This window comes from Cynocephalus volans, chromosome 5 (genome assembly GCF_027409185.1).
Source record: "Cynocephalus volans isolate mCynVol1 chromosome 5, mCynVol1.pri, whole genome shotgun sequence".
Lineage (NCBI taxonomy): Eukaryota > Metazoa > Chordata > Mammalia > Dermoptera > Cynocephalidae > Cynocephalus > Cynocephalus volans.
The window spans coordinates 150739330-150759778 of NC_084464.1; the positions used below are offsets into that span (position 1 = coordinate 150739330).

The 20449-nt window shown below is 37.2% G+C and overlaps 1 protein-coding gene across 1 annotated transcript in view; it reads left to right on the forward strand.

The window, feature by feature from the left end:
- ESR1 (estrogen receptor 1) overlaps positions 1-20449 on the forward strand; it is a 294637-nt gene that overhangs the window by 197218 nt on the left and 76970 nt on the right. Inside the window, exon 7 of the mRNA XM_063098375.1 lies at positions 15396-15534. Coding sequence (XP_062954445.1) covers positions 15396-15534 — 139 coding nt within the window. The remainder of the gene's footprint in view (positions 1-15395; positions 15535-20449) is intronic.

A 20449-nucleotide genomic window follows, 5' to 3' on the forward strand; every position in this document is an offset into this window, starting at 1 on the left:
GGCAAGTCCCTGCTTGTGTTTCCATGTTGCTTCCTCTGATGGAAATGCAGCCCCTCCACCCATCTGTCTTCATTTATGTCCATCTGGTGGGCCATGCCGAAGCCCCTCTGCCTATATGGGCTCCTCACTGATTCTCCTCTTCTCTAAAACTCTTTAAGCTTGCAAGTTGTGCCTCTGGATTGGGTCCCAAGTGCTTTATTTTGATACCTATAATATGGGACTATGTCATGCACCTCTTTGTATATCATTCACTTTCTAGCAATAGAGAGCAATAAGTATGTATGTAGAAGGCAAAATAAGAACTTTGGGGTCTATCCAATATACAAAATAAATTAAACTGCACCAATTTCAGCCCTTAACACAGTACCTTGAATGTAATAGGCTTTCAATAAATATTTGAGAATGAAAGTTTTTGTTATATTGATTTGCCTGAGCAAATCCATATATGTTGTGCTCAGAGTATAATGTAGGGAATCTCATCTTTTGGGTCATTTCAAACAAGTAGGGGGCCATTTGCTACCTATTAAGCACAAAAGAGATTTGAGTGATGAAAAGGATTTCACCCATCCAAAGGTGTTATTTTAATACTTCATCCCACCTAACAAAATGGCATAATAGGAACCTTGTAAAAGCATGTGCTGTCTCTCCCTGTTTAAGTACCTTTTCCAGTGCTGCTAAAAACAAAAGCAAAAAAGCAAAGCAATACAAAGCAAAAACGAAGTGATGAGCACATCACTGTTTATCGTTTTGGTTAGTTTTCCCTAACCTAGTTAACAGGGGTAGATTTGATCAGTGTTTATAGAAAATCAGTATTGGTATATGTCTGGCTTCTGAATTTTCCCGTAATACAATTATCATTTTTTAATCCAGTCAATTAACACGATTTACTAATCAACTACTAAATAAATGAAAAGTTCTGTGGCAGACCCTTCATGAAACAGAAATTGAAACATTAGGTAACTACAAACCCCCACCCTTGTGCTCAAGTGAAATGATCTCTTTTTGTAGCAACCTTAGGAAACTGGCAATGCTTTTTACACTCTGAAAAAAGTTGGTTTTTTTTTTTTTTTTTAAATCACAGCCCCACCAGTGCAAAATAAGACAGAAGACACAAAGTATCAGATAAGATTAATATTATAGCTGTAGGAACTAACTTCAATTGGACAAGTATAACCCATTATGACTGTTAATACTGATCCATCAGGAGAAAAGTGCACCCTGAGAAGTAATGTGCAGAATAGCTATGATTGCTGGATGCTGATAGATCCAAGAACCTGAGCTATTTTTCAACAAACCGTCGTTTCACTTTCTGCCTCTTTCTTGACATTGACTGTGCTTTTAGCAGGGCAAAAGTTATCTGAAATTTTTGTTAGAGTTCAAAATTTAAATCATGTTCACTTTGCTAAAACTCCACTGGTTGGAGTAGCAGAAGAGAAAAACAGAACTAAAAGAAGGTCAATAAAAGGGAATGGGAAAGCTTTAAAGATGCCACCATCCTGAAGAAATTAGGAAGCAAGCCAAGGGAAGGGAAAGTGTCCTTGGTGGAGTCCCTGAAGTTCTTCAGAAGAGGTGAGAGAAATCCCAGCCCTTCTTGTTATTTGTAGGCATTGTGTTTCTCTGTACCTCAGCTTATTTTGGATAGTTTTTCAAATTGCTTACTACCTCTGGTTTGTAATTTAGCATCAACTGATTGATTTCATTTAACGAATTATATACCTTTCTTGGACTTGTTATTAGGAGCCTTATTTGCTCTTGGGTGTATTGCTTTTAGATATTTTGTGTAGTTAGGACTGTTCTTTTTTCCTTATCTTTATCTTTCTTGTTTTTCTGAAGCATCCCAATTTATGGAGGATGTTAAATGGTTAGGTAAAATTTATGTGTAAATCTGCAGTTTACACACAGCCTCAAAGATAATGAAGCCTAATCCATCAGGTGATACTGATAGGAGGTTGTAGTTACCAATAAAATCAACATTGTTTCTTTTTTTCCCCCTATTCTTTCTCTCTTTTTTATGGAAACATAACTGATTATTCATATTTGTGGGGTATAGAGGTGAATACCTGTATACAAAGTGTGATGATCAAGGCAGAATAATTATCATATTCATCATTAGAAAATATAACCATTTCTTTGTGTCGAGGACATTCCATCTTCTCTCTTCTAGTCATTTGATAACATGCAGTAAATTAGTGTTATAGATGCCTAGCTCCACTGTACATCAATAAAACTTACTTTTCTTAACTAGCTGTTTTATGTCCATTGACCCATTTTTTGCTATCCTCCTTCCTCCTCCCCCTTTTCCACTTCTAGTAACCACAGTTCTGTTCTCTCCTTCTGAAAGTTGAACATATTATTGTGACCGACCTTCCTTCCTTCCTTCCTTCCTTCCTTCCTTCCTTCCTTCCTTCCTTCCTTCCTTCCTTCCTTCCTATTTCTTAGCTCCCACTTACAAGTGAGGACATGCAGTATTTCTGTTTCTGTGCCTGGCTTATTTTACTTAACATAATTTTCTCCAAGCTCATCCATGCTGCTGCAAATGGCAGGATTTCATTTTTTTTTTTTTTATGGCTGAATAGTATTCCATTGTGTATATGTAACACATTTTCCTTATCCAGTCATCTGTCCATGGACATTTAGGTTGCTTCCATACCTTGGCTCTTGTAAATAGAGCTGCATTGAACATGGGAGTGCAGGTATCCCTTCAACATGATGATTTCCAGTCCTTTGGGTATATACCCATAGTGGGATTGCTGGATCATATGGTAGTTCTATCTGTAGTTGTTTGAGGTGCCTCAATACTATATTTTTTTCTATTCTCTCTAAGCTCCTTGCCAACATTCACTCAGAATCTTTTTTGAACATCAGTTTTGTGAAAAGTACAATGCTGGGTTCTTTGGAAAGAGCAAAGATGAATGTGACTGCATTCTCCTGTGTAGTAAGCCAAGTACCATAGATGACAATATGTGTCTTGAATTGGAGGAGGCATATTTTCTAGAACTGGGAAAAGGTTAAGGAAGAGTATCAGAAACCCCTTTCAGTCAACAAATTACATGTTTTTGAATGCATGTGATTAATCATGAATAATCTTGTAGACTGCAGATAGAGACAATATCACTGGTCTCCTTAAGCAAGTATAATCAATTCTCATGGGAATGGTGATTCTTCATCAATCTGTTTTCTTCCTGTCAACTTACATTCCAAAGTTTAGGTATTTTTCACCTCCATTTGCTATTCACAGTAAAATCCTTTCACATAGGTGCTTGCCTTTTAGATGATTTGGTTTTGCCACTGATTCTTAGTCCTAAAATTTGACTTTTATTGTTGTCTAAGATGCCATGGACAGAATCAATAGACGTTCTTCAAAGTGGGCTACACAGACAGTCCAACGGAGTTACCTCACATCTTCCAATCACCCTGTAATGATTGGGTCCAAGTCCATGCTGCATGGGTGTCATGGTTCTCCCATTTATGTTCAGGCATCAGAGAAAGCTTCATACATCAGGCAAATCTTTATGAGAGATATGAAAGATGAGGAGCATATATTTTTGAGCTTTTCCCTGTCCATTTAATGCGTAACTGTATGAACATATTTTGCTGTCTCTTAAAATTAAATAAAATGTTTTCGACATTTCAAAATCATTTTATAATTTATTAAATAATTTTTTAATTTTAATACTTGCCATTTTCCTTTAATCTTCAAATCCTGATGAATTTTCAGACATTCTTTAGTTAGGTAGAGATCATAATGATTTCCCTGAATAGCTTATGAAATGAGTCATCATTGAAATTGAGTCACTAAGACCAGCTCCTGTACCTACTCTTAAGGAGTAGTTGTTTTACTTGATCTGTATTACAACCTTTTTTTCAGAACTCTTTGTCTCATTATATACCGAGCATTTCTAATAATTAATAATACTTTCTTTGCGCTTCAATGATTTTATGAGAGCATTTCAAGAAAAGTGGGGGATACGGAAATGACTTCCCTATTTGTAATGTGATATGCATGAAATTCTCATTTAGTCTGTTGTGGTTTAGGTTCAAGATAAAACATATATGAAGCAAAATGTGTCCCACAGTCTTCTGAAAGGATGTAACAACATAAACTTCCAGCAGCCTTTGAACATCTGGGAAGACACTGACTTCTACCCTTAACCCATCAGAAGTTCTTAATTAGGGGTCGATGAACACCTCAGGGGTCTTAAGAAGAATTGGATTTTGGTATAATTGGTTTCATTTATGATTTTTTAATATTTTATTTTATGCACTTACATATTTATTCTGAGAAGTCATCCATAGACTTCACCAGACTTCCAAACGGAACAAAAATATTTAAAAACTTTGTCATAAATGTATTTCAACCAATAAATTTTAGATCTGAAACTCATGGTCGGTAGTAAAAAGAAAATTTATCATCTGCATAATACAATATGTCACTTTTTACCATTAAAAAGGAATTAATACTAATGACAGATACTATTTATTTGTTCACCACCAGTATTTTCCAGGCAATATGATACGTTCTTTACATAGATTCTTTCTAGTTACCACCATAAAATAATCTAAGAATAGTATTATTCCCATTTTGCAGATAAAACTGGAGCCCATAACAATTCCTTCCTTCATTCAAAAAATATCCATAGAGCATACATTAAGAGCAGGCGTTGTGCTAGGCACCAGAGATTAAATAATTCACCCGAAGTCACACAACTAGTAAGTGGCAAAGCTGGGCCCACGAAAGCCCATCTTCTCTCCCACCACACATTATATCTTCATGCTATCTCATTCTACATTGGAAAAGTTAAAAATCCTCTCAAGACGTGTGGAACTCCAAGAAGATGGCCTACAGATTTTTTTTTCTTTATATAAATATGAAATATAGTTATGTCTTCCTAGAAAGTAGTAATTCTACTTTCCTTCATTCTAGCATTGCCTGAGTAAAAGGGAGTGCACTGAGCAAATCACTGATATCCTGGAATAGGCCAGTTCTCTTCTAGGACCATCACTAGTCTTGTCATGAGGAGGTGGAATCAGAGCATATGTCGGTGATGGCATCTGTATGTTCTTGTATCCAAGAGAGATACCTATTACTCCGCCTTGCTAAATATTTATAAACCTTGGTCTTAATTTGGTGCTTGTGCCATTGTTTTGTGTGTATGTGTGTGTGTGTGTGGGGGGGGTTGTTTGGTTTTTGGTCTTTTGTAGTAATCCCAATTCAGACCACTTCTCATTTGTGGTCTGAAATGCTTAGAACAAGAAGCTTTGCGACCTTGAAGACTGAATATATTTTTACTACTAAATATAGGCCAGGTTTATGCCAGCCAGTTTGTGGTACTTTATTATGGCAGTCCCAGAAAAACTCGTGCAGTTACTCGTTATCTTGATTAGGAAATATTGTTGTGGTTCTTGATGTCATCCTTAGGAAGTTAGCATTGCTAATGATCCCCAGTGCCAAGCCAGGAGCTGTGTTGAGCTAAGGAGAAGTGGAATCGTCTTTGCATTCAAGGTAATTAGCATTTAGAGAATCTCTCTTTTGGGATGACCTAGCTACCCACTCTATTTTTAGAGTGGTTATTTAATGACCTGGCAAGGTCTACGTGCTTGTAAAAGGATCCACCATGGATTAAAGATCTCTAGAAAGGTGTACATGTATCAGTGATTACTGGCTTCTCATGTGGGGTGCAGAGACTGAAATAATTCTTTCTCCTTCCTTTTGTTCCTTGTTTTCTCTGGCTGAAATTTGTGTAGGAAATGGAATGAATGTGGGAGGTGGGGAACTATAGGAAGACTGGAAGGGAGAGAGGAATCTTTTCTAAATAAGCCCCCCATCTGCATGTGAGACCCTCAGGCCTCCAGGGGACCCCGGATTGCTGGCCCACCCCTTCTTGTTATGGAGCTGTCACTTGTCCTCTGGCTTCCTGGTTGAAATATTATTATGTGATTTGATACTCAGCATCTGTGATACCTCTTGGCAACTTTGCCTTGTAAAACTCCCATTTCACCATCCCAAATTTAAGTAAAACAATGGGAAGATAAGCCTGGTGTTGTGTCTAATGTATTCCAGACCTAGATGTCCCTGGGTCACTGGCAACCACAGGTGTTCCTCTAGCTTTTAAATCAGATTTGTGTGTGTGTATGTGAGGAAAATCTTACTAAAATGAGAAGATAGTCATTAAATTTTGTTTGATTGCGCCGGGTGAATAGGAGAGGAAATCACCATTGTCTGTTAGTTTGGGGGACTTGCTCTGAAAAGGAGCAAGTTCACTTCCTTCTTAGTCTTTGTGTTGATGACATTTGTAGTGTTTACTAGGAGCGTACAATTATCTGGAAAACTCAGACTGATGACAATCGTATTTGAAATGCTCTGTAGATCTGCTTCTAGGTAGATGGGAAAAATGTATGTTCCAAGGTACAAGTGCTTGTTGACTTTTCAAATGCAGCCAGTCTGTGCTCTTTGTCAGGTAGCTCGGAACTGCTCCTCAGTGGCCGGCCTTCCTGTACATTTGACAAGCACTTAAAAGGACAGTCTTAAGTACTTTATTTTATATTTCATTAATTTTTTTCCTTCTTTAGTTTGCAATCTACTCTCAGAAGCTGGAAAAATAATTTTTTTTTCCTTTTCTCATTTAAGCTGAAATTGATTTCTTTCTGAGCTTGCAAGGAAAAAAAAAATTAAGCTGTAGTTAATACACTTGCCTTTGCTGAATAAAAATAAAAGACTAGTTTACCTTCAAGCTGTGCTGTATCAGAGTAAAGAACTGTTCTGTCCCTCCCAGGAGGATTTTGATATGGCAGAGTGCAAAATTTCATAATATCTATATAGAATACTTACAGCCAATACAAGAGGTAATAGAATTGTTTATTTGGGGATGGGGGGGGATGGGTTTTTTGTGTGTGTTCGGAAAATTGGGAAGCGAGGAGATACTCTTAAATCCATCAGCTTCTCCAGAACTCTTCTCAAATGCTTATTGTCATGACAACCATCTCTTCATAAACCAAGGCTCTGAGTGTAATACAGATGGGGTGGGTAACAAGGTAGAGTAGCCATCTGCTTTGTTTTCTCAGAGGGACATTTTTCTTGATCCCCAAGTCTGATCTTCAGATCTGAAAGTCTTGACTTATTTTTCTTTCTGGAGTTAGCTATAGCTGTAAGATTAATTCTTTTCTCCTGACAAACTACTTCTTTCCTTGTCATCACATTACTTACTTATTGTTAAATGGAGGGAAAAAATGGATAATTATGTGTGTGTGTGAAGACAAATATACATATTCTAATGATTTATTCCTCTATCTACTTTGCAAAGTGTGATATGAGAGATCTTGTAATTCAATAGAACAGTCAAAAGTGAGGTCCAGAAAAAGGCAGAGGTAAGGCAGTAATTTTCCTAGGAAACAGATGAAATTGTCATTGCTTTTGAATGTTGTATTTATATCTATGCTTCCTGATGGTAGGGCTTCAGGCAGGCTGTAATCAGCTCTGTTGTTCTTACTAGCCAACAAAAAGGAGTACGTCACTTCTTTAGCAGAGGAAAACCTTTCCCCGTTACTAAATTTGGAGAGAAATTTACCAAATAAATGGATGCTTACATGAGGGACGCAGCGCATACCTTCATCCTTCCCTTTGCCAAAGATGCAGTGACATTTTTCTCATACCAACTTAATACAAAAACTGGGGACATAATTTTTTAAAAGAACATACCTGGTATTTTACACGTTTGTATATCCTGTGATCAGAATTAATATATACATCCAGCTTTTGAAAAAGAAGAAAATATAAGTGCCTAGCTATTAAAAGATGTGTGGTAAACTAAATTGATAAGTAAAGGTTAAGAGAAATATTTAATGAAATTCATATTTGAAGTCAAGAATAATTTTCCTGTTTGTATTACAGTTGTTTTACATAGGCAATATTCGGTAATTCTAAACCTTCGAATCTTCTGGGGGTTTTATAATATAGCCCCATTTTTCTTTCTAAAGAAAGAAGTTCTATAATTACATGTGAAGATCAGAGGTCATATATTTCAAAACACTTATTTTTATGTCCTATGTGATAAATGTAAACACTGGTTTTATGTCCTAAACAATCAACATGGGCTGATATCCAGAGCAGGGAAAACTGCTAGAAAATTTTTGATTTGAGTCTGAATACACTTTCGTGGTTAAGTCTAACAGCTTTTCAAAGGAGCGTAATAAGGAGTGTGGTCCCTTTAATATAGTCTGGGATGAGATTTAAAATCAAGCAATAGCTGAGCAAACATGAATCCAGTTCTGTCTTTAGATTTCCTTTCTCCATGAATAGCCTATAATGAGTAGGCCACTCATTGTGCCTGAGACCTTTTCAGAGGAAAGACAGTCTTCAGCATTTCATTTATACCTATATATGCATTGCAAGAGAGAGATCCGACACATACCACAGGCCCTCTGTTGGTTTATCTCTTTCATTTAGATAAAATTGAGGATGAAGTAGAATCATCACAAACAATATTGTTAGCTTTTATTTTGGATGTGCCGTGGAAACATTGCCTTTCAATCTGTATATGTAAAAATAATTGTCATAGTAAAATGCGGTAAGTTCTGTCGCATTGTTCTGAAGGAATTTGTAATGATGTCATAAATGTCTTCATTATATTATGTAGAATAATACATGGTTCTGTTGTCAGACTGCATAGTCAAGGTTGGAAAGCTTGTAGACTTATACGGATACTACAACTTTCATCATCCATAATTCTTTCAAAATATGGTAATCTTAATATGGAGTATTTGAGGCACGCACCATTAATTATAAGAAGCAGGGGTTTTTTTTGGTGTTTTTTGTTTTGTTTTGTGTTTTTAATTTAAGAAGCAGTACCTTTGCTTATTGAAAAATCTCTGGACTGAATTCTTCAATTTTTACTCAGATTAATTGGCTGTCTGCTATGCTATATGTGACATATTTTTAAAATATTGAATTTGTTGCATTCAATTCTTCACTTACCACTGGTTTTTATTGCTTAGCTTTTGCCTGAAGAACACCACCTTGTTTCCCAAGGCAAGTCATCACATGGCAAGTTTTGTTCTGTCTGTCCGAAGGCAAATAAGGTATAGCAAACAGAGGGGAAGGCTCTGGGTTCAGTAGAAAACCATCAAACATTTATGTTGAGGGCGTATGAAGACAGCTGCATTCTGGAGATGCTAAACATCTTGAAATGCTTTGGGTGTAATAAAACCCAAAATGTGCTGTCCTTTTTTTCATTGTTTTGCATATGTATTTGAGACAAAATATAATCCACATGCTCTTGTTCCCTCCACTTTTAAATCACAAAAAATATTGTTTTGTCAGAGTTGTTTGGGATCCAGGAAGTCTTTTATCCTTTTTATTAGGTTGTTTTCATATGTAAATAAATAGAAAAAATAAACAGAAAACACAACATGACATCATGAATTAGTCAGGGCAAACACAAATACCCAGTTTGAGTTTGAAGTTCTAAGTATAAAATTTAAAAAAAGAGAAAAACTCTTGCTATTTTGCAAAAGTGGTGTCCTTTCTGGTCGGCAGAAGTTGTAGCCTGTTTGGATGAAGTAGGGAAGAAAACTAATATTCATTGAGTAGCTACTCTGGTCCTCTGGGACATCTGCTGACCCTTTAATTTTTGCGATGACCCTGAGTAGGTCAGACCATTTGCATTTCACAGATGGGAAGGGTTTTCAGAAATCTTAAGTAACTGGCTACAGGCCACAGAAGAATTGCAAGCCTGGCCTACCTGACTTTGCAGCTCGTACTTTTTCCCTGACTTTCAACCTCCTCATTCATTTAGGGGATGGGTAAGAGTGTCCCCTCCAAATAATCAAAAAGTCCCCTGTTGGGGCATGACTTGGATATAGCTAGTCATCAGGCCCGAGGATGAGGGCTATTGTAACCTCAAGCAAGGGTCAGCTTGGTATTGGAAAGATGGATATTTAGCCTGGCAGTTGCTTACAAGCATTGAATAAGTAGTATGATATGGTACAGTGACAGGGTGGGGGCTGCTCACACTTCCTTATTGTAGGAGAAGAAAGCTAGAATGCACACAGCAGTGGAAAAATATGGCAGGCTCGGGAGGAACCCGTGCTCATGCATTGGGTTCACAATATTTCTAAGCAAGTGATTTTTCTATTACCATTTATTTCGGTGATACATGTTGCATTTATTTTATTTTCCAACAGTAGTACATGTTTGGTAAGAGTGGTGTGTGACATTATTTCCTTAAATGGATTAAACTAATTTTCAATGCTCGTACTGTTACTGCAGAAATCTTAAAGGGTTATGGAGTGGGAATCACAGCTTTAATGGGTCTCTCTATAATGGGACAGTGTATAAGAGGAAGCCCAAGAATCTCTTTGGAAGGAAGGAAGGTCATATTTAACTATACCATGGGGTCCATGGTCCATGGCATTAAGTTTTCTGGAGAAAAAATTATAAAATCAAGGATGTGAAGACTGCTTGACATTTGAACAGAGGTCAAGGTTCTTCTGATACTACAGATTCTATAGGTTTTTTCTCAGAAATCCCGAGTTTTTTTCATCTTGTAGCTGTCATTGTGCTCCAATCTCACCTTTAATGATTTTTTATTTTTTACATTACTCTACACTTGTACAGAGTCTTTGGCACTGGAGGGAAAATATATGAATTATTCAACTCTCCTTCCATTGAGTAATAAAGCAATACAGAAAAAAAAATGCAACAGACGATTTTGTAACTGACATTTGATGAACGTTGGGGTTATCATATGACTGAGAACAGGATTAATTGAGTGAAGGTCAGGAAACTAATATTTTTTCCAGTGGATTTACTGAGGGGAACCAGCCACCTGGCTTCTAGTTTTGTAGATAACACTCTCTAAGGATATGTTGCTTTTTTCTTTCACACAGGGTTTCTACTTTGCTTTGTATCTCCATAGATTGTATCCCATGGAAGTTAGAAATATAATTACTGTAGCACTTAATTTTTCTCCTGTCTTTACTGAAGAGCCACTCTGATGTATCTTTTACTCCAAGGCAGTGCATAACTTAACCAGCATTTGGATTCTATTAGTCATTTTGTCTAAGGATCTCTGCACACTTTTCCAAATCGCTGCTGAAAGCCTTACCACACCCAGTAAGGGGGAGAGGGGAGGGTGTGAGGCTTTAAGGATCTCTTCCATGCCAAGGCAAATTAGGCAATTTCTCTGGCAGTCCCTATCAGAGCAGAGTGGAGAAGAGGGCTCAGGATCTCATGAGGCCGGAGGGAGGCAGCAGTACATGCCTTGAACTCCTTTCACAGTCAAAACAAAGTTAAAATATCTTGGAGGAAAAACAGTTACTGTATAATGCACGACAAGAGACAGGAGTGTCTTTACTTGGTGGTAAGGCTGGAAATAATGAGCTTGTTTGCATATGGAGGAGGTGTCTTTTCTATGAAAGAGGCCTCCCTCAACTTCACTAGTCAGATACAGCGGGGTGGGAGCAGGGGACTTGACACATTTCTGTCTGTTTCTAGTATATCATGTTTGTGGATACTGTCTTACTAGACTTACGAATGTAGACTGGGTAAAAAGACCCGTGTTTGCTTTTAAACATTTTTTATTTTATAAAAAGGGATTTCTGAGCATCCGATTTTGCCTAGTCTCAGCAAAGTATTGTTACTACTTTTTAGGTATGCCTTCTGTCCCTCTGGTGTGGAGTCCACAGACCCACAGCCCTCTTGTCATTGTCATTAACATGGGGGTCCTTAAGTGATGGGGGGATGAGTCACCTCTCATGGTGCTACCTGTAAGAATATCTGTTGTTGATACCTCTACTCATATCCCATATAGCTGCTAAGCTCCCATCTTCATATTGGCAATATTTTCAACTGTTCAGGAATGAATGGGATTTACTTTTTTGAATGCTGCTAAGTTATTATAGCAGATCCATTTGGAATTACATATTAGAAAATTCTTCATATTTACAAGGAAAATAAGCCAAGGGACTGAAATTGTTGTCTTTAGATAATTGGCCCAATATAATTTTGCTTGGGATTTATTGCATTATTTTTCCCCACTGACTAGGAAGCAAAAGTATTCATGGACATTTATCCCGTACCAAAAGGGTAGTTTGCTCCTGTGTGGTTAAAATAACACTGAGACAGGTATATTGGAAGAAAGGAGACACTCCATCTAATAACTTCCTTTTATGGTCCTCACATTCATTGAGGTTAATTGACTGTCTTTTCTGCCCACTCTCCCAACCCTATCCCAGGAAACTTCAGAGGACACTGTACAACAGATATAATAACCCTTGTCTGCAGGCAATATGCACAGCTGGGAAAGATAATTAAATAGACTCTTTGAGGGATCAATGACATTCAACAGAAGGACTGAGCAATCCTGTTGGCCTCCGACTGAAAACTATTACTAACAGACACACTTTAGATGGATTTCATAATCACCGTACTTTATGTGGTATAAATGGTTCTGGGGAGCTTCTTCAGCTTCCAAAAGACCACTAAAACTGTCAAACCTAAATAGCACTGAAATTTTAAAGTGAGGATTAAAAAGCATGATTCTATTTAATATGTAAAGTTGCCACTAGAAAGCAGGCCTTTGTGTTTCCAAAATTGATTGGTCACATGGCCAACCAGTTCTGAGAACTTGCAAGATGCCACCAGATCCCATCCTGTGTAATATTTTGAGGTTTATGCAGGGTATTGAATTATCCGGGGTAGGTTTCATCTTGGGTGATGATATCACATGATTACATTTTTCTCTTCATAAAACAGTGAATGTCAGGAGAAGAGAGAAAAAGCCTCACTGTTGAATGCTAACATTTCTGAAAGTGAATTTCATTTATGGTGTAAGTTCACATTACTGTCATGAGACTTCACCCAAAAGATTGGGGATTTTAGGGAATAAAAACTTCTCTAAGGGCTTTTATTTTAAGTACTGCTCACTGGGTTTGGTTTATCCTTTAGACACTGAGTACTGAGAAAGTGTAGCATTTACTGCTGCATCAGGCAATGTATCTCCTAGAGCAAGGCTAGTGCATTTTGACCCAGTGCACTCTATAGGTAAAGAGCTGCGTGTTGTAGGGATACCTGTTCCCTTTTCCCCACAGGGGATCTGAAACCAAATTGTTGCTTTTTAATCATTTAGTTTTTCTTATGAACAAAGCCTCCTACTTTCTCATTTCTTTAGATGCAAGTCCTGCTTTACATGAGTGGAATCCACTCTTTCCAAGGAAAGACACCTGCTCTGATAAAGGCTACATTGTCATGGGCCTTGGCATGGCTGCTTGATGTAGTAGAAGGTGCAATAAATTTGGACATTAAAAAAGAATTTGATAAATCATACATTTTGTCCCTCTAATGAGTACACAGTCTAGCAGGATTTACAGATATGGGCATAGTGAACTTGAACATAGTGTAACAAAACGATCTGTCAGGAAACATGTGAAAATATGCTCAACAATATTAGTCATCAGGAAAATGCAAATTAAAATTTCAATGCCATTTTGGTACTTCTATACATCTATTAGAATACCTAAAATTAAAAAGACTGACTTTATCAAGTACCGGTAGGAATTCAGAGCAACTAGTGCTCTCATATATTGCTGGTATGAATGTAAAATGGTTACAACAACCACTTTTGAAAACAGTTTGGCAGTTTCTTAAAAAGTTAAACATACACCTACTATATAATACAGATATCATACTCTTAAATATTTAACCAAGAGAAATGAAAGCTTATGTCCACACAAAAACTTATACATGGATCGCTCATAGCAGCTTTATTTTTAGTAGCCAAAAATTGAAAACAACCCCAATGTTCATTGAAAGGGTAAACAAATTGTATTTATTTGTTTCATATATCCATACAATAGAATACCACTCAGCAATAAAAAGGATCAATTATTCATACATGCAACAAGATGGATGTCTTAAAATAATTATGCTTAGTTAAAGGAGTCAGATGAAAAGGTAAGAGACTATTAGGAACTGAATTAGTATGTTAACAGTGGGAGTGGAAAAGCGGAAGAACGTTAGTTACTTCAAAGACAGAACTGATGAGGTCTGAGTATGAGATGACGGCAAGAGACGAGGTATAGAGTCTGAGGTCTGTCTCTACTTGGGTTTCGCTATGTGGACCGTCACCTATTTGAAAGGTGGTGCTTAAGCATATAAGAAATAATAAGCTAATTGTTTAATGCCGACCCTTTGATAATGCCAAGACCCCCAAGAAGAAACATTCAGTAGGCAGACCATTCATACTTGACTGACTTGTTTTAAGGAAAACAAACTTACATTTTGGTTTTTTAGTTAACACACGTATACATAGATAATAAAGGTATAATATTAGTGAGAGAAAATAAAGAAGAGAACAACAACAAAAAAAGATTCCTAGAGCTATTTTTATGTATAAGAGGGAAAAAAGAGTTGAGAGTAAAGAGAGAGAAGAAAGAAATAGATTATGATGGGATACCTTCAAAAGAACAGGGACTGATTTGGAAAGCAGCAAACTTGATGGACACCTTGTTTACTTAATGTCCCCTGTCACTCTGGCATATCTTAATGTGTATGGTTGGGTTTATTTATCACTTGATCCAAATTCTATAGGTAAGTGGAGCTCAGAAGAGGTAGTGTCAATTGTGGTCAAGAGCACGGGATCTAGAGATTATATTCCCATCTCTGCTCTTAGATAAATAAGCTCTCTGAGCATCTGTTTTCTCATCCATAAAATGGGGATATCAGTTCCTACGTCTTCAGCTTATTGTATTAATAAAGCTTTAATCTCCTAATCGGCCACTGGAAAACAAAGGCTGGTTAACAAAGGTGGTTATTACCAGAAGTAATTGTAATGTCAACTTTTTCCACCTGACTTATTCTCCCAAGTGATTTATTCACACGTTATTTTTCTACACTTGTCTTTCTTTTACACGTTATGAAAACAAAACAAAACAAAACAGCATGGCTTAGTAACGAAGCGAAGAAATAGAAATTTAGTGACTTTGGTACTGCCTGGGCTCCAATCCCTGTTTGGTCTAAGGCAGGTAACTTAAATTTCAACTGAAACAGATATGAATAGCAACAGTCACATAGGGCTATTAGAAACATGTAAGTAGAAAGCATACAAGTTTTAACACTGTTTAAGTACAGAACTTTATAGAAAGCTAAGTGGGTTGCATACGTTGGTATTTTTCTGTAGATGTGACACTAAGGCACTAAGAAACTTAATGGCAAATTGAAATTCATTGATATAGCTATGTTTAAAAGCTAGTTCCTTGACTTCCCTATAAAGTGTGCTTCTATTACACTTTATTCCATCTGATGGAAATAGACCCTACTGATTCAAATCCCTGATTGCATTAGTTTCACCGGTTATGAATACTTTTCAATTTATGTCAGGGCTTCTATTGTCTTGTTTCAGGCTTTGTGGATTTGGCCCTCCATGATCAGGTCCACCTTCTGGAATGTGCCTGGTTAGAGATCCTGATGATTGGTCTTATCTGGCGCTCTATGGAACACCCAGGGAAGCTCCTATTTGCTCCTAACTTGCTCTTGGACAGGTGAGTGACCTGGCTGTAGCTTGGGAGAAGCATGTGCTTTATAATCACCAGTTTATGCATGAAGCTGTTGTATTCAGTACTCCTTGAAATATCAGAGAAATTTATTAGGTATGTTTACTTTACAAATGGGTGAGTTCAGGTGATGAAAGCCAATGAAGTTCACAGAAGGCAAGGATAACTGTCTGCTGGACACCTCCTTAGAGGAACTCTATTGTCTGTAATACACACACACAAACTATGAACTGTAACACGAACACAAATATGAACTGTAATTTTTTAACTCCACCTTCATCTTCTGTTATGTAAAAAAGTGATGAATAACCTCCTTCTAATTAAAACCTTTTTTGGCCCATGTCTATCCAAACCACAATAGCCTTTTCATTTCCTTCTCCAATTTTCCCATCAGTAAAATGAGGAGATTTGGAAGCCTACTACCAGAATTCGGAAGCGTACTTCCAGTTCTATGAATTCATATCAGTTTCCAAATGTGTTACCTTCTTCAATGTGTTGTACTTGGGTTGTCTTGGAATGTGGGTCTTGTTTTCTATTGTTTAATCATTGCTTAGAGTAATCCAATTTACCACTGATGGAGTTCCCACGCTGCACCAGCTGCTGTGCCAAATACTTTCCATACATTATCTCATTTAATCATCACAGCACTCCTAGGAGATATCAATCTTATCATCCATGTCTTACCAGAAAGCCAGCCAAGACTCAGAGACATACTTGTAAAAAGCAGAGAGCTAGCTAATGGTGAAGCCAGGCTTCAAATTCAACATCCTTCTGGCTCTTTTAAAATCTATGCCTCCTTTCCTGGCACATGGTTTTCCCACTCTCTCCTGTTTAGTGATGGCTCATTTGGTTTGCTGTTGTAGCTTCTCATGTCCAGGTATCCCTTGTCTTTGTGGGCTGCACAAAAATTCAAATGGGAGAGGACCATCTTCTTATTGTTTCTTGCAAACTTATTTTGCCTCTGTGCCCAGCAGCCCAAGGCAACCAGGTTGCCTGCAATGTGTTTCTGCACAGTCCTTGGCTTTGGAACACACACTATCTCCCCATTTTCTGCCCTGCTCCCTACCCCTGCCAAGCCCCTTGAAGCGGAGTTACAGTGAAATTTAGCTAAGGGTGGGAGAATTGTACAAGGTATTGGATAACTGTTTTATCATCTCGTCTTAATATAGCTTTTGAAAAACAGTGATTATACTGCTCAAAAAGCAGGTTTTGCAATCTGTGGATATTCTGCTATCACAGTTTCACAAAATTAATGAGAAGGGCCACTGGTCTTGTTCATTAGAACTGCACTCATGTGTGTTTTGTCAGCCTTTTAGAGGATGTCTTTACAGTATTCTTTTCCTTTCCTTTCCTTCCCATTTCTTGTTTCCCTTGTCTTGTCAAGTCTTCTTGCCTTACACTCATGTAAGTATAGTCATGTGACCAAGCTATACCAGTTTGCAGATGAAAATCTTAAACCATGAATAATATTTTCCTGCTACAGATTGGAACATGACGGCAATGTTTTGGTTTTAGGATACTCACAGCTGAACTGATCTGCCCCGTGATTCCCATGCAATCCATATCTATCTTCTTGAATACACACTTGCTGAGAAGAGCCATCACATCATTGCACTTTGAGTATGAAAGGGCTTTGATATGACCTCACCCCAATGAGCTCCTATTGTGCATGAAATGATATAGCCTGGGATACCTACCTGCTTCTCTCTCTTTCCACACATTCCCCTTGTGGCCACTTTTCTTCTGTAACTCAGGAAAGTATGAGTGAGTAAAAGTTATCATCTTAATTCATTTCTACTGTCTAAAACTCCAGATTTAATCTGTTTTGAGGTGACTTTGGTATATGGTGACAGGTATGGGTCTAGTTTCATTCTTCTACATAAGGATGGCCAGTTTTCCCAGCACCATTTATCAAAGAAGCAGTCTTTTCCCCAGTGTATGTTCTTGGTGCTTTTGTTGAAGATCAATTGGCTGTAAGTATGTGAGTTGATTTCTAAGTTCCCTGTTCTGTCCCACTTGTCCGAGTGTCTGTTTTTATGTCAGTACCAGGCTGCTCTGGTTACTATAACTTTGTAGTATAATTTGAAGTCAGGTAGTGTTATGCTTCCAACTTTATTTTTTTTGCTCAGAATTGCTTTGGCTATTTGTGGTCTTTTGTTGTTCCATATCAATGTTAGGATTGTTTTTTCCATTTCTGTGAAAAATGTCATTGATATTTTGATGGGGATTGCATTGAATCTGTAGATCACTTGGGTAGTATGGACATTTTCACATTGTTAACTCTTCCAATCCAAGATCATTTTTGTGTCCTCTTTAATTTCTTTCAGCAGTGACTTGTAGTTCTTGTTGTAGAAATCTTTCACCTCCTTCATTAACTTAATTCCTAGGCATTTTTGTGTGTGTGTGACTATTGTAAATGGGCTAGCTTTCTTGGTTTCTTTTTCTGCTAGTTCATTGTTGGAGTATAAAATTGCTGCTGATTTTCATGTGTTGATTTTGTATCCTGCAACTTTACTGAAATCATTTCTCAACTATAAGGGTTTTTTGGTAGTCTTTAGGCTTTTCTATATATCTTCTGCAAACAGGGACAATTTGACTTCTTCTTTTCCAATTTGAATGCCCTTTATTTCTTTCTGTTGCCTGATTGCTCTGGCTGGTCCTTCCAATACTATGTTAAATAGGAGTGGTGAGAGTTGGCATCCTTGTCTTGTTCCCATTCTTAAGGGAAAAACTTTCAACTTTTCCCCATTCAGGATGATATTGGGGGTATGTTTGTCATATATGGCTTTTATTGTGTTGAGATACTTTCCTTCTATGCCTAATTTGCTGAGAGTCTTTATCATGAAGGGATGTTGAATTTTGTTGAATGCTTTTTCTGCATCTGTTAAAAGTTCATGTTTTCTGGGCCGAGCCCGTGGCGCACTTGGTAGAGTGCTGCGCTGGGAGCGCGGCGACGCTCCCGCCGCGGGTTCGGATCCTATATAGGACTGACTGGTGCACTCACTGGCTGAGTGCCGGTCACGAAAAAACAACAACAACAACAAAAAAAAGTTCATGTTTTCTGTCCTTGATTTTGTTGATGTGGTATATTACATTTATTGACCTGTGTGTGTTAAACCATCGTTGCATCCCTGGGATGAATCACACTTGATCATGGTATGTAAATTTTTCGATATGTTGCTGTAGTCTGATTGCTAATATTTTCTTGAGGACTTTTGTGTTTATATTCATCAGAGATATTGGCCTGTAGTTTTATTTATTTATTGTATCTTTGTCTGGTTTGGTATCAGAGTGATGCTGGCCTCATAGAATGAGCTTGGGAGAATGGCCTATGTTTAAAATTTTTGGAATAGTTTGAAGAGAATTGGTATTAATTCCTCTTTAAAGGTTTGGTAGAATTCAGCTGTAAAGCCTTCTGGTCCTGGGCTTTTCTTCATTGGGAGACTTCTGATTACTGCTTTAATCTCATTGCTTGTTATTGGTTTGTCCAGGTTTTCTGTCATCTTGGTTCAGTCTTGGTAGTTTGTACATGTCCAGAAATTTGTCCATTTCCTCCAGGTTTTCAAATTTGTTGTCACATAGTTGTTTACAATAGTCTCTAATTATTCTTTGTATTTCTGTGGTATCAGTGGTAATGTCTCCTTTTTCATTTCTAATTTTTATTATTTGAGTCTTCTCTCTTGTTTTTTTAGTTAGCCTAGTGAGTGGTTCATCTATTTTGTTTTCTCAAAAAGTCAATTTTTTGTTTCATTGATCTTTTGTAACATTTTTGGCGTTTCTATTTCATTTAGTTCTGCTCTGAGCTTAGTTATATCTTTCCATCTACTCTTTGGGATTGGATTGTTCTTGTTTTTCTAGTCCTTTTACGTGTAATGTTAGGTTGTTTATTTGAAATCTTTGTATTCTTTTGATGTAAATGTTTATTATGATAAATTTTCCTCTTAGTAGACTTAAATATACATTCCCCAAACTATAAAACTCCTAAAAGAAAACACAGGGGAAACACTTCAGGAAGTAGGACTGGGCAAAGACTTTTTGAATACGACTCCAAAAGCACAGACAACAGAAGGAAAAATAAACAAATGTGATTATATCAAACTTAAAAGATTCTGCACAGCAAAAGAAACAATTAACAGAGCAAAAAAGATAACTTACAGAGTGGGAGAAAATATTTACAAACTATGCATTCAACAAAGGATTAATATCCAGAATATACAAGGAACTCAAACAACTTAATAGTAAAAAACCAAATAACCTGATTACAAAATGGGCAAGGGAGCTGAATAGCCATTTCTCAAAGAAAGATATACAAATGGCCAACAGACACATGAAAAAATGCTCAACATCACTCAGCATCAGGGAAATGCAAATCAAAATCAAACTGAGATATCGTCTCACCCCAGTTTGACTAGCTATTATCAAAAAGACAGAGAATAACAAATGCTGGTGAGGATGCAGAGAACGAGGAACTCTCTTGCTCCATTGGTGGGACTGTAAATTTGTGCAGCCATTATGGAAAACAATATGGAGGTTCCTCAAACAACCACAGACAGAACTTCCATATGATCCAGCAATTCTGCTGCTGGGTGTACACCCAAAGGAATGGAAATCATCATGTGGGAGGGATACCTGCACCCCCATGTTTATTGTAGCTCTATTTACAATAGCAAAGGGTTGGAACCAACCTAAATGTCCATCAATGGATGACTGGATAAGAAAAATGTGGTATATATACATAATGGAATACTACTCTGTCATAAAAATGAATGAAATACTGCCATTTGGAGCAAGATGGATGAACTTAGAGAAAATCATATTATGTGAAATGAGCCAGGCACAGAAAGAGAAATACCATATGTTCTCACTTATAAGTGGGAGCTTATAAAGAAAGAGAGAAAGAAAG